This window comes from Apostichopus japonicus, chromosome 17, assembly GCF_037975245.1.
Source record: "Apostichopus japonicus isolate 1M-3 chromosome 17, ASM3797524v1, whole genome shotgun sequence".
Classification (NCBI taxonomy): Eukaryota; Metazoa; Echinodermata; class Holothuroidea; order Aspidochirotida; family Stichopodidae; genus Apostichopus; species Apostichopus japonicus.
The window spans coordinates 2913585-2927184 of record NC_092577.1 but is presented as its reverse complement, the minus strand read 5'-3'; the positions used below and the strand labels follow the sequence as shown (position 1 = coordinate 2927184).

The 13600-nt window shown below is 38.1% G+C and overlaps 1 protein-coding gene and 1 non-coding gene across 2 annotated transcripts; one reads left to right on the top strand and one right to left on the bottom strand.

The window, feature by feature from the left end:
- Nucleotides 1-2516: 2516 nt before the first annotated feature.
- On the top strand, nucleotides 2517-12709 carry LOC139954810 (uncharacterized). The gene is made up of 5 exons (XM_071954766.1): nucleotides 2517-2536; nucleotides 4087-4193; nucleotides 4858-5511; nucleotides 7205-7368; nucleotides 8471-12709. The coding sequence occupies exons 2-5, from the start codon at nucleotides 4133-4135 to the stop codon at nucleotides 8573-8575; spliced, it is 984 nt and encodes a 327-aa protein (XP_071810867.1). The 5' UTR covers nucleotides 2517-2536; nucleotides 4087-4132; the 3' UTR covers nucleotides 8576-12709.
- On the bottom strand, nucleotides 6145-6294 carry LOC139957883 (U12 minor spliceosomal RNA). Its single transcript, XR_011789549.1, has one exon. It is a non-coding gene; the product is annotated as a U12 minor spliceosomal RNA (small nuclear RNA).
- Nucleotides 12710-13600: the final 891 nt, after the last annotated feature.

Sequence of the window (13600 nt, the reverse complement as noted above, 5' to 3'; positions counted from 1 at the left end):
TTATCTTTTATAGTTTCTAGTTTTCTGTTTTCATAAGATTTCCTTTAATAACATTGTCATGGTTCGTGCAACCCTTTACCTTACCCTAAGGCATGCAATGTTCCCCAAAATAGACAAGACAAAAATATGTATGTACGTGGCAGATGCATTTATAATAGACATTGTGCATGCAGCTCAGTGTTTCGGGGGGGGGGGGGGGGGGTTCAGGACTTCGCCCATTCCAAAGCAATTGCCCACAGTTCATCACCACCTTCCCATATCACATCTTTTCCCCTTCACCAGAGGCCGTCACCCACCCAAATTATCTTAGAGCCCCTTAGTTCGTCCCCTCCCATAGAAAAGAAATCGTCAGAATTTGTTGTAAAGCAAAAAAGTTATGATTGCCCCTTCATCGAGCCCCTTATCTCGATAGGCATTATAGCCTACTAAACTTTATTAAGGCCAAACGTAGATATATAGCCTACTTAGTTTCAAAACTTCAAAGAAACTCATATTTAGTGGCATACAGCTACGGTATTCATAATGCCGTTTTTAAAATTTCAAGTATATATATATATATATACGATTTTAAATATTATATATATATATATATATATATATATATATATATATATATATATCTACTGAAAAGACATAATGAAACAGTTTTCTTTCAGACAGGACGATTGTTGGTTACGTGGTGTCCATTTCACCCTCAAAGATATATAATTGGGATTATTGTTCTTTCTTAAGTTGCTTCAGCTGCCACTGTCAAATCAACTTTGACTGAAACTAAAAGGCCAAAGAAAACTCTTCTTTCCATTTTAGCAGTGGCGCAGGAAGGTACTTTTGAGTGGGGGGGGGGCTGAAGACTGATGGCCGGCCTGGGGGAGGGGTCTAAGGGGAGGGGTGTGCCCCCCCTTTGGATTTTTTTGCATTTCCAGGTGGCCTCAGATGCAATTTGGTGCAATATAGCACACTTCAACACCCACTCCATTTTGTAAATAATTTTGCATTTTCACCTGGCCTTTGATGCAATTTGGTGCTCCAAATGAGATTATTTTCTCATTTGGAAATGAAAAAGGGGTTTTCTGACTTGCGAAGCGGGGGGGCGGAATGATACTTCCGCCCCCCAATATTTTTCACTGGGAGGGGGGCTGGGGGCGCCAGTCCCCCGGTTCCTACGCCCTTGCATTTTAGTATATAAACTATGCCCTTTCGTTAATTAAAACCTGCTCCTGTGTTGTCAATTAAACACTGTAATGAGAAAGTTACATCCATGTTATTGCCAAATCCCTTTGTTGAATGGAAACATTAAAATTTTTGACTTTTTGCCGCCAAATTGCAAATGATCCATGTTGCTGGAAAGTTTACATTTAAGTTTTTGGTTCCCTTCAAATCAGAGTCATTCTCCCTTCTTGTATTCGTAATTTCCGACCCTCCAAATTGAAGCCTATTTCTCGACGGAGCTTACCTTGTATCGATGGGTAGGGGTGGCCGGGGGGGGTGAAGGGTTTATTCTGCCACCATAAGCGTAGGAGGCGGGGGTGCTGGGGGGGGGGCTGCAGCCCCCAACCAAAAATGTTTGTGAAAATTCGGGCAATATGCTGTGAAATTTTCGAGCACCTACTGAAAGAAAAATAATTTGCAATGTGTTTTTTAATGGTTAACTTATATTTTTCTTATCATTATTATTGTAACGAATTTTCCCAATAATTATAACCAATATGGAAGGGTTATAACACGGAAAGTGATTGTATGTTAGTGGCATGCGGTGTAATAACTGATGCATGCCTATATGATATGCACATTAATGGGTGGCATGTGCGCGGAGCGCGCGGAAAATTTTGGTTATATTTTTCGGGCAAGTCGTTACAGCCCCCCAAATCAAATTGGGCTCCTGCGCCTGTGTCTGCCACTCACTCACGTCCTCGTTCCAATCAATTGACGAAGGAAAAAAATAACACATTTGAACTGAATATAGCGGCGCTACTCCAAAACCAAACAATTAAACTCAGTTTGCCGCACCTCCATCCCATTCACAACGAAAAGCCACAGAGCTCAACGTTATACCAGATATTCAGTTATCAATATTCATACTACGATAATATGAATGCTTCCGTACTTTCTTAAATAATCTCTTGGGTCAATTCTTACCGAAAAGTCAATTTTTTAAATGAATGTTTTATGGCTATGTGAGAAGGTTCAATATGCATTCTGAATATTTAAAAAAAAAACTTATTCTATTTACAATGACAGAAATGTTTAACTCACAATATCTGTTAACTCCGTCACCAACTCAATGCCTATGAAAATGATTAGAGCGGGGGACTACGTATGCGGTGTAAATTTGGAACCATTTAATCATACTGGTCAAATGAAGAGGGGTGGATAGCCGTGATCGATAAGGCGATGATCTTGAGACAATGCGGAATTTATCAACAGGTGTGATAATATGCTCTCGAATTCTTTCTCTGACAATAAGAGTAAAATGTAGGCTATACAGCGAGTGCGTGTGATCATCAAATGGAATAAACCGGTATTACTGTATACCAAGGTTTGCATACAGTCAGTAGTATAGGCTAGTGACATGTACTACTGATGCCAGTATTATTTTCCTAGGCTAGTATTATTGCTGCTACAGTAACTAACCATTATTGGCTTATGATGGTTCTGTGGCTAGGCCTATGTGGCAAGTAGGCCAACCTTGCTGTTGGAACTTTTTGGAAGTTAAATTAAAATCGTTACTGTGTTCGTGAGGTTAGTGTACTATATCTGTGTTGGATCATGGTTCTCAGGCCTTCAGGGATGTGCTCAGGAATAATTGAATGCTGGGCGTATTTGTGCAGTAGAGTGATCCATGTGCTGGGGAGCGGATTTGTGGGTGGGGGTCCCCCTACTCAATGGAAAATATTTGCAAATGAAGTATGCATAGATGGCAGATGGTGCAGTAATTTTCCTATCCTGCCGCTAATTTCTGTGCCAAGTATTAACCCATATTTAGGTAATGGTAACATTTGAATTAAATATAAAAGAAAGTGCTGGGCAGAAATGTTTAAAATACTGTTTGTGCTGGAAGGCATTCAGAACTACCGGGCGCAGCCACCTACTGCTGCCCTGTGTGAGCATATCCCTGGGTGACTTGAAATGTTGCATTTAAAATGAAGAAGGTCCTGCCATGGAGTTAATTAAGGCCTAGCCGACTTGGCTGTGGGTTCAAGTTTGTCAGATTCACTAGTACGTTGCTTTTCTTATTCAGTTAAATGTTGTTCATCAATTACGTAATTTACCAAAGCAAGGGGAACTGTAAGTGTTAGCGAGCTTGGCAGAATGTAGTACCCCAGTGCAGTTGTATTAGAAGGTATAAATTTTACAAAAGAGTGGAGTTTGCCTCATGTCTATTGCTATATGTATAGGAGACAGAAATGCTTGGATTTCAAATTCTTTACTTATTTGGCAAATGTGTATATCCCCTTCAGTAATCATACTCTATTTAACATCCTGTATGGCAAGTGATCTCATCCAGTGGGGCTGTTGTGATTAAGATTTGTCCACAACTCTTTCAGAGGATATATAAACCATGGAAATCCTTTGAAAATAGTTTGCAAGGTTTTGAAACTGAGAGAGTAATAGCTCTGGGAACATTAGAACTCATATTAAAGCGTGTTTCCTCTGTCTTACTCCTCATAGGATTCTCTGCATATGGATGCTTTAATGTTTTGTAGTAACAGGAAATAAGTTATCCAGGATCACATTGCAGAATGCTATGCAAAATAGTCAATTTGCTACAAGCAATATGCATAGATCTACAATGTTTGAACACAAGAAACGTAGTAATTTATATGAGTATTCATGAAACTGTTACACAAACATTTTGAACACATTATTAATATACTCTATGTAATGTTCTATATGCATATCTGGTTTGAATAATCTGCAGTATATTTGGTTTTGATATGTGGTCTACTTAGCCTGAAACAAAAACTTGCGACCTGAAATAGTTTGGATTCCTAAATTCCATAGGCTATGTAATAAACATTGTTACTCTCAGACTTGGCTATTTACAAAGTCTGAGAAAAATGATGATCTCTCCTCTTTATTCTGTAGAGCAATTTGCAGAACTGTGACATGTGAAGTAGCAGATACTTCCAAAATGTATCGAAAGTTGGAGTTGATGGGAGGGTCCATTTGTGGCCTTCGAAGACAATTTTCAGGTACTGTATAGCCAACAGATTTTACATAAGACTGTACTAGCGTAGTGAACATGCACCGTTCTTTTTGGTTTTGAAAATCAGAAATAAAAAGTTCTTAAATTCAGATAGATTTGAAATGTCACGAAAATGTTTCAAAACATGCCAACAAACATTATCAACTGTATCCATAAACTCATTAAAAGGATCTTTGTTTTCTAAATAGAAGGCAAAATGACATGAAGTTCAACTGTGTATATTGACAAGACCTATACTACTAAGTTACAATGGGCCTGCATGGTCGGTATTCAGAAATTGCAATTAGTTCACACTTTGAGGTATCATCTAATTTTATCAGTTGGTCATGAAGTAAGAAGCCCATTGCAACCCTGGATCAATTATATCTTTGCGGACATTTTGTCTGTTTAAGAAACACTTGGGAAATTCTTTTTGATCATTATGATACATATGAAGTATAATTCACTTAGTTAGTATGTTGACACAATTCTCCGAATTTCCTTGCCAAAATGAAATTTCTGTGACTCTGTGGCAATTTTTCAGGATGGCAGAAAATTATGATGTATAAGTAAGGTGGATATTTCCGTAAACAATATCAGTTCAATAACAGAGTTAATCGCACCCTGCAGAATTGAAATGAAGTCTCTTTTTTTTCACTTTCTGTCAACAGCCTTTAGTTTTCCCCTCCTTGCCATGATTTCTTTCTTGTTGGTTACCACGGAAGCTCAAAGCACAGCATCGACCGTTGGAGTCACTGTCCCTGACCAGACTGCATTAACAACCATTATGGACACGATTAATTCCTTGGCTCCTACTAGAGGTCCAACTACTGAATTCCAACTCTTTACTACAACTCAAACTGTCTTACCTTCCACATTGTCCGTTACAACTCCCACGATGCCTCCTTCCATATCAACATCGTTGCCCAGTAGTTCCCCTCTGGGAGGAACTGCAACAGGTCAGACTGTGACTATATCTCAATTAACCGGTACAACCGCAGCTACATCTCAACTAACCGGTACAACCGCAGCTACCACCAAAAGTCTTTCAACTGCCAGTGCCACGTCGACGCCTCTCGAGACGATCGGGTCTACAACATCTCGCGGGACCACACTTAGTGGAACTTCTACTCTTAGTCAAAGCAAGACTGTGAGTACTAGTCTTGCCACAGAAATCAAAGATAACAGCACTGAGGAGACAATAGCTACATCATCTTCAGCAGTTACCATGGCAACGACTGGAATTCCAGGCCCGTCAGATGCATTGTCCATAATAGAGTGGTTCCTGGTCGCAGTAGCAGTAGCTGCTCTCATATTCTTTCTATGTGAGTTCAATTCTTCAATTCTCTTCCTTCAATTCTCTCTTACCTTCAGTCACATTGTAAAAGTACTTTGAGCTGTCTTTGAAAAGCGGTAAAATCTCTCGCCACTCAAAAAATCGAACCCAACATCGGTTTCACTTTGTGCCAACCTTGTCGTGTGAATTATTTTTGTAACAAATAAATGCGATATCTTTAGAACTTGAAAAAAAAATTATAATTTCTCAAAAATATATCAAAAGGTCATCAATGTTGTCTAACAGACAGACAGGTAGGCAATGTGACACATATCACATAATGTGACTTTCAAATTAAAATAAATTGGCAATTAGTCCATTCATTAACCTTACCAACACTACTAAACTTGTGATGCATACTACAAAGCCAGCGGTCAGTAAACTAAAAGGCACATGAACCAGGATCTTCCATGTGGAATAAGCCACAACCCACCAGAACAGCATCCCTCAGAATCGAACCAATTAATTTCACGAGATTGCATAAAAGCTAGCGCTGAGGTGTAGTAAAATCTTGCTACCCTTACAAATTTACCAGTTTGAAGAGAGTCAGTGCTTCAAATACTTTTACTTATCTTTAGTTTCAAAGTGGTGATAAGTCATTTATATTTAATATAGTTGGGATAGGGTAGGTCGCTTAGCTTGGGCATCCCACTAAGTAGGTGGGTCACCTCAAGAGCAGCCTTTACCCATTGAAAAATATTTCACAAATTGTATTGTGGGAACCTGGAACTACCCAGGATCATTATTTTCCTTACTCATTAGTTTAAGGCATGAAGTGAAATGGTTGGTTCACTTGGCTTAAATACCACTGCCTATGACAAAGGGGAAAGTTGTGTCAGAAATTTTCTCTCTTTTGTCTCCAAAACTTGATGAAATCACATTAAAATATTGCCATTGTCTTAGAGTCTTATTTTCCTTTAAACATTTGTAAAATTCCTAGCATCTTACCTCCAGAATCAAGTTTTGGCTATCCATAAGACTGTTTCACTGTGTTTTTATTTGTACACGCCCACAAATTCATAAGCCCCGCCCCCTGTTGGGCTGTTTTCTTTATTTTGCATATTTTGAATTAGCCTTAAGCTATCTTTTGTGGTGCTGTTCAAGTTAGTTAAACTTGACTAAAGAATGGAAGGCATGAAGATATAACCATGTCTTTTTAATAAAATACTTTTCCACAACAGGTTTTATAGGCTCCGCCCACAAATATAAATGATAATACACTATTGTTATATAGCACAACATACAGTTATTGTTGTGCTAAGAAAGAGAGGACAGAGTAACATAAGGAACAAACTAAAACATTGAGAATAGATGAGTCTTAAGTAATATTTTGAAGTTAGATACAGATTCAGCTTCTTAAACTTGGAGAGGCAGACTATTCCACAGAAAGGCAGAAAAAAAAGACTGAAAAAGCAAGATGACCATAATACTTTGTGGCCACAGAAGAAGGAAATTGTGAAACTTAAAAACTAGACCAAAGACTGTGAGAGCTGGGTTGTACCGGTGGAAAAGATTTTGTAAGAAGGTGGGGCCTGGGGGGTAATGCCATGGATGAGTTTGAAAGTTAGTGCTCAGAATAATTTTTAAGTTTTGAATATAAACATATTTTTCTTTATCATATTGGACATATTAATTTGCAAATTTTTTAGCATTTTTTTTTTATCTGTTTTCTATCTGCTCAGATATCCTTTACCATTTTTGCCAAGTAAAGAGGAAGAGGAAGGCCAGTGCATTCAGTGAGCAAAACAAAAACATTATTGAATATGCAACACCACAGAGTCCCAAGGAGAAATGGAGAAATAGCTGGGCTTTGGAAGCTATGGTTTACCATATTGAACTCCCACAGGTAAAGTGAAAAGAAGAATTATGCCCAGCCATCATCTGTGGCTTATGTGAGAGAGATCTGTCTGATGAACGGTGGAACACTCCTGTAAAAACGTTAAGAATATTTTATCCCTTTTAGGAGATAATCAGGGCTTTAAAAGTTGTGTCATGGGGTTACTGTTTGTCAATGTGCGATGGCATAGTCTCATAAAGTTTGTATTGTTATAATGTTTAATAATCAGTGTAGTATAACAAAGGTCGTTGGTAATGATAAAGTTTGGAGAAACATCCATACAGAGAGATCTGTAGCTGACAGAGTGACTATAGTTGCAATCAAAATTTGTCTTTTTGAGTGAAGAACGGAAAGAAAACATGTTATTTTAATGGTGTGGAATGAAACTACCCCTGTGACCGCTGATGGTATGACCCCATGGAGACAGGGTCAAAATTGCGATTGGCTGTAAGGAAGACTTCGGTAGGTTACCCTATTACTACACCTCCCTAGAGCTAAAATATCACAGTAGAAAGGCTCAAGCGTAGGCCAACAAGTGTGCATACAAGCTATTATGCTTTGCCAGTGTTATGACAGAGTAACCATGTCACTCCACCCCCTTCCTGTCGCTCCCCTAACCCCCTCCCTCTTCCCATCCCCTTTGTCAATGTTGTCTTATATCCACCTTCTCCCTCTCTTTCCCTTCCTTTCCCTTTCCTTTCATAAGGCCTACCCTCCCCTTCCCTTCCCTTTGTAAATGTTGTCTCATTCCATCTTATCTCTCTGTTCCTCCTTCTCCCCCCCACCCAACCCTTTGTCAATGTTGTCTTATATCCACCTTCTCCCTCTCTTTCCCTTCCTTTCCCTTTCCTTTCATAAGGCCTACCCTCCCCTCCCCTTCCCTTTGTAAATGTTGTCTCATTCCATCTAATCTCTCTGTTTCACCTTTCCCCCCACCCAACCTACCTACAATTTACCTCAGAATTATATGAAACAAAACTGGAGTGTAATTTCTTGTGTCAAAGCAAGACCTTTCAGATCAATGAAAATTATAAGGAAATGAAGTAAAAATGCTCAAGTCATTATGTCTTCACCTCTTAAAAGTATCTTCTCATTTTTTCCTTGTTCTCAGGAAACGACCGCTGAGATGGAAGCGAGGGACAACGTAGTATTTGAGGATGAAACGGACACAGGGGGTGCTTCCAATCACGTTAAACCACATCTGACGAAACTCTGATGGACTGTAGGACAGAACAACTGGCAAACTCCTATACTCTTTTGTGGTAAACGGTCCTTGATATGGTATATATGCACTCAGAGGAAATGTTAACCCAAACCATAAAGTTATACTGTTATATGCTAGACCTGCTAACTTCAAACCTTTTACAGAGAAATATCTGAATATTCATTAATTGGAGATGCCATTTTGTTCAATTGGTTATGCCACTAGGAGAGATGCATTCTTCTTGCACAACTGATGTTATGCTGTATTAACAAAACAAATTCGTACACATTTTAGGCATAACAATTTCAAACACTACTTCTATATGCAAAACATAAACATATAAGTAATAATAAGAAGGGCACCAACAGCTTTTAAGTACCTACGTTTTGTTTTCAGAATTTTATTTTCAGTTTCTAAGATCACTTGGATATAGGTATGTTCTTGCATATATGGTATGTAGGAACATCAACACTGTGATATCTCTGAAACAGACCCTAAAGATATTTTGACTGTTTGGAGAATGGTCTTGTTTAATTTTTGTCCATACAGCAGAGGTTGAGTACGGTTGGGTTTTTGCCTTCTTTAATGCATCCAGCAAGGATCTACTAAAGGTACTTTTAATGTCTAAGTTTCTTTGATTGGTCGTATGACTTGAGTTTTTTAAATGCCTTGAAGATTTTAGTATGCAAGTAGCCTTTAGTTAAATACCTGTGAAGGTTGAAGACTGCCTCATGCATATTCAAAGGGTGCTGAATTTCGGGTACTTTTATGAAGTGGGGTCAACCAGTTGGGATAATGGTCTAATGCTAAACACCACTGTATACTGTTATATGGTGTCATGCAAGGTGATGTGGGGTTCAATGCTGCTTCAATGGTACAGTGTCAAGAACACTGGATATAAGGTTAATCCTTTGATGTAAGTGTACACTGTATTTAAGGCTAATCCTTTGATATCCATGTAAGTGGATCATGTGTAGGGTTATTGGCTGACATGCAGGTATAATGTTGCGGGGGGGGGGGGGGGGTATGGGTCATATATAGGCAGAGGGAGGGTTGTACTTAAAGGGTCCCCCATCCATGTGGTATTAATTTCAACATAGTCTGCTACCTTACCCAATACCCACAATTCTGATCCATTATACATTTTGAGCAACGACTACTTTCTTCCATAACTCTTGTTCGTTAGCTCAGTACTTAGAGATGTGAAAGTCAAAATCTGGACCGCATTGATAAGTAGAAGTCTGATTTGTTGCCAGATGGAAAAGTCTAGACTAAAAACTTTTACTCATTCGTTGTATTGTTTTTCCTTTTGTTTTGGTGCTAAGGTATTCATCTCTGTTGATAGCTGTATTCAGAAACAAAATTTTCAGACAAGTTTTGAAGAATTTATAAATTATAATTTTTTTAAAACTATTTTCAAAAGAATTTTGCGGGGTGTCTAGACAGACAAAAAAGTACTCAGATGTTGGGAAATGTTAAAATTAGGCAGATAAAATGACTTAGTGGTAAAAATTCTTTGCCTGTGGTAGTAAAATGCTTGCTGAAGTTTCAGCATGGGTGACCATTATTTCACTTTTTAGCATATTTTGGATTCGATGGAAGAAAAATATGAATATCCTGCAGAAGGTAGATATTATTTTATTTCTTTCTTTCTTTTTTCTTTATTTAATGTTAAGATTATTATATTATATATATATTAAAGCAATACTTAACCATCGTATGCCTTGTAAGTCGGAAAATATTTACCAATTTAGGAAATACGTAAAAGTCATTGCAGAAGGTGCGTGTTATTAAATATTAACTATTTTTGGGTCATAATTGTTTCAAATTATTTTATTTTTTGTGGTTTACGATGCATTGAAGTCATCATTTGAATTTATCTTTGGGAGAGAAATGTTGTTGTGATCTTCAACTTTCAAGGTGCTCGGCATTATTTTTACGTTATAGATTTATCTTGAAGAAGGTTGAAAGGGGGGACTTAATCTTACTGGTTGTTGAAAAGGAATATGTTTTAATGCCCATTGAAACATTGGAATGTTAAAATGGGTTGTCATAGCTACCACGTGTGATTTGATAAGGAAGTAACCCAGCTCAGGAGCTGTAATTGTTGCTTTGACTTGCTATGTATAACCAGCTGGTTACCTCCTACCAGCTCACAGATAGCTAAATGGCTATCATTTAACCAGCTCATAGCCCAACAGACGGCAGGCTACCAGATAACCAGCAGACTTCATGATAACCAGCAGACTTCCTGATAACCAGCAGACTTCATGATAACCAGCAGACTTCCTGATAACCAGCTGGATACTTCATAGCAAGTTGGCTACTTCATATCAAGATATCTGCTTGATAACCAGCTGGCTACTTCAGAGCAAGTTGGCTACCTGATAGCAATCCCCTGCTTGATCATGGCACCCCTCACCTCCACTATACCCAATTTCATAACTGAAGTCACAAAATTTCCACTAATAGTGAGTGGATTATAACATTTTTGTGAAGATTATCCATAGAGAGATATGTACTACAGTGCTTTTAGTCAGTGATTTCACTGGCATCAGTACAGTTACTTATACTGACTCAACTACCATTAGCAAATGATTCCACACAACTCTTCTGATACTCATAGATGTTAATGTTACAGAACAGTTTATAAATATTAAAACTGTTTGACCAATAGCTATTCCTTTGTAACAGGGCAAATTTTTAAAGGTCTAAATTTCTGTTCGGACAACCAAAACCAGACTGATGCGTAATTGTTTACATCAAATTCAGATTATGTTGTAACTAAATACCCTCAAAACTGATGAATTGGTAAAACCCTAAAACTGGTCTTCTATTCACCAAGCCTACACATCTCTCCTTCAGTGTACATATTGCTGTTCTATTTACCAAACCTACACATCTCTCCTACAGTTTACATATTGCTGTTCTATTTACCAAACCTACACATCTCTCCTACAGTATACATAATGCTGTTCTATTCACCAAACCTACACATCTCTCCTACAGCATACATGTTGCTGTTCTATTCACCAAACCTACACATCTCTCCTACAGTGTACATGTTGCTGTTCTATTCACCAAACCTACACATCTCTCCTACAGTATACATATTGCTGTTCTATTCACCAAACCTACACATCTCTCCTACAGCATACATGTTGCTGTTCTATTCACCAAACCTACATATCTCTCCTACAGTGTACATGTTGCTGTTCTATTCACCAAACCTACACATCTCTCCTTCAGTATACATGTTGCTGTTCTATTCACCAAACCTACACATCTCTCCTACAGCATACATGTTGCTGTTCTATTAACCAAACCTACACATCTCTCCTACAGTGTACATATTGCTGTTCTATTCACCAAACCTACACATCTCTCCTACAGCATACATGTTGCTGTTCTATTCACCAAACCTACACATCTCTCCTACAGCATACATGTTGCTGTTCTATTCACCAAACCTACACATCTCTCCTACAGCATACATGTTGCTGTTCTATTCACCAAACCTACACATCTCTCCTACAGCATACATGTTGCTGTTCTATTCACCAAACCTACACATCTCTCCTACAGCATACATGTTGCTGTTCTATTCACCAAACCTACACATCTCTCCTTCAGTATACATATTGACCAATCCTTGTTATGCCTATTTTTCGGAAAACCAGATTTGCTGTCCAAGTGGGCAACCAAGAAAACCCTTAAAAATTTGCCCCGTTTGTATGTAGCATAATGAAACCTCTGGTAGCGTCATGTGATGAATTTTTCGTTGGAGGATTTGAGAAATAATCAACTCAAAAGACTATACATTTTTCAGACATAAATGTTGTATTCCAATTTTGATGGTTCCTGAAATATATTCCATTTATTTTTGTACTCTTTAAAAGTCTTATTTCTGTATTCAAATTTTTTCTCACTCATCCATTTGCTGATAAAGATCTACTTAAGAAACATTTGCAAGGTATCTCTACATCATTACAGACTTTCTCATTTATCATTAACTTTCACCAAATTGCACTTGCTCAACAACAAAAAAAGATAAATAAATTTAAGAAAAACTTAAAAAAGTTATATTTTATAGCCATATTTCTAAATTATTGCAAATGTGGATGTTAACATGCTGCAGTAAATACATGTTGTGTGTTCTTTGTCTTTTTTAAGGTCTTTTTCGTTGTAATTGTTGCTGAGATATGGGAATGTGGTGGGAGAGGGTGTGAGGGAGGGCGGGAGATAGGGTCATTGAGTAGGTAGGATGACCTGGGCCATCCAGAATAGATGAGGAAGTGGGCTACATCTTTTCTTGGGGGTGTATTGTTAAAGTGCACAGGAGCTGTGGTGAAATAATTTGTTCACCATAATGTTCGATTTACTTAACTAAATGTGTAGGACTTAAAAACAAAGTTCGGTCTAGTTGGTATGAAGCAGTGGTAAGTTCATTTAAGCAATGACGTCACCACATCATTTTGGGTTATTTCCGTGTAATATAGAGTAAATTTCCCAAGGGGCCAGCATATGCATGACTTTAGTCATGGTGCAGATAATTTGTCATAGTAGTGGCTCAAAACATGTCCTGGAAAGGGAATTGAGGGTTGTTGTTGTCCCCTGTCAAACTGCCCGGTAAAATTTTAACTTAAATGTTATGTAACTTGCTTGCAGGCCTGACGAAAGGGGGTGGGTCTAGTCTAGGGGTCACTTTGGGGCTGGATATGAAAGTACTCTTGGATAATGAGATAAAGAACACTGAATTCTGTTCCATAACATACATACGGAAAATGGAAGAGTGCAAAGGGGGCCTCATGACACACAAGTTTTTTGTTTTTTTTCGACGGGAGGGGTGGTCGAACCGGTCGATCAGCACCTGTGCCTTCTTGGAAAATCTTGCTCACATATTTTCTATAACAATAAGCTCGACAAACTTATTTGGAAAAAAAAGGGATGAATGCAATTTTAAATAATGACAAATGATTAATAAATCAAGTGCTGGTAAAAAAAAGGGTCGGGATTGAAGGAAGATACCTTTACAAG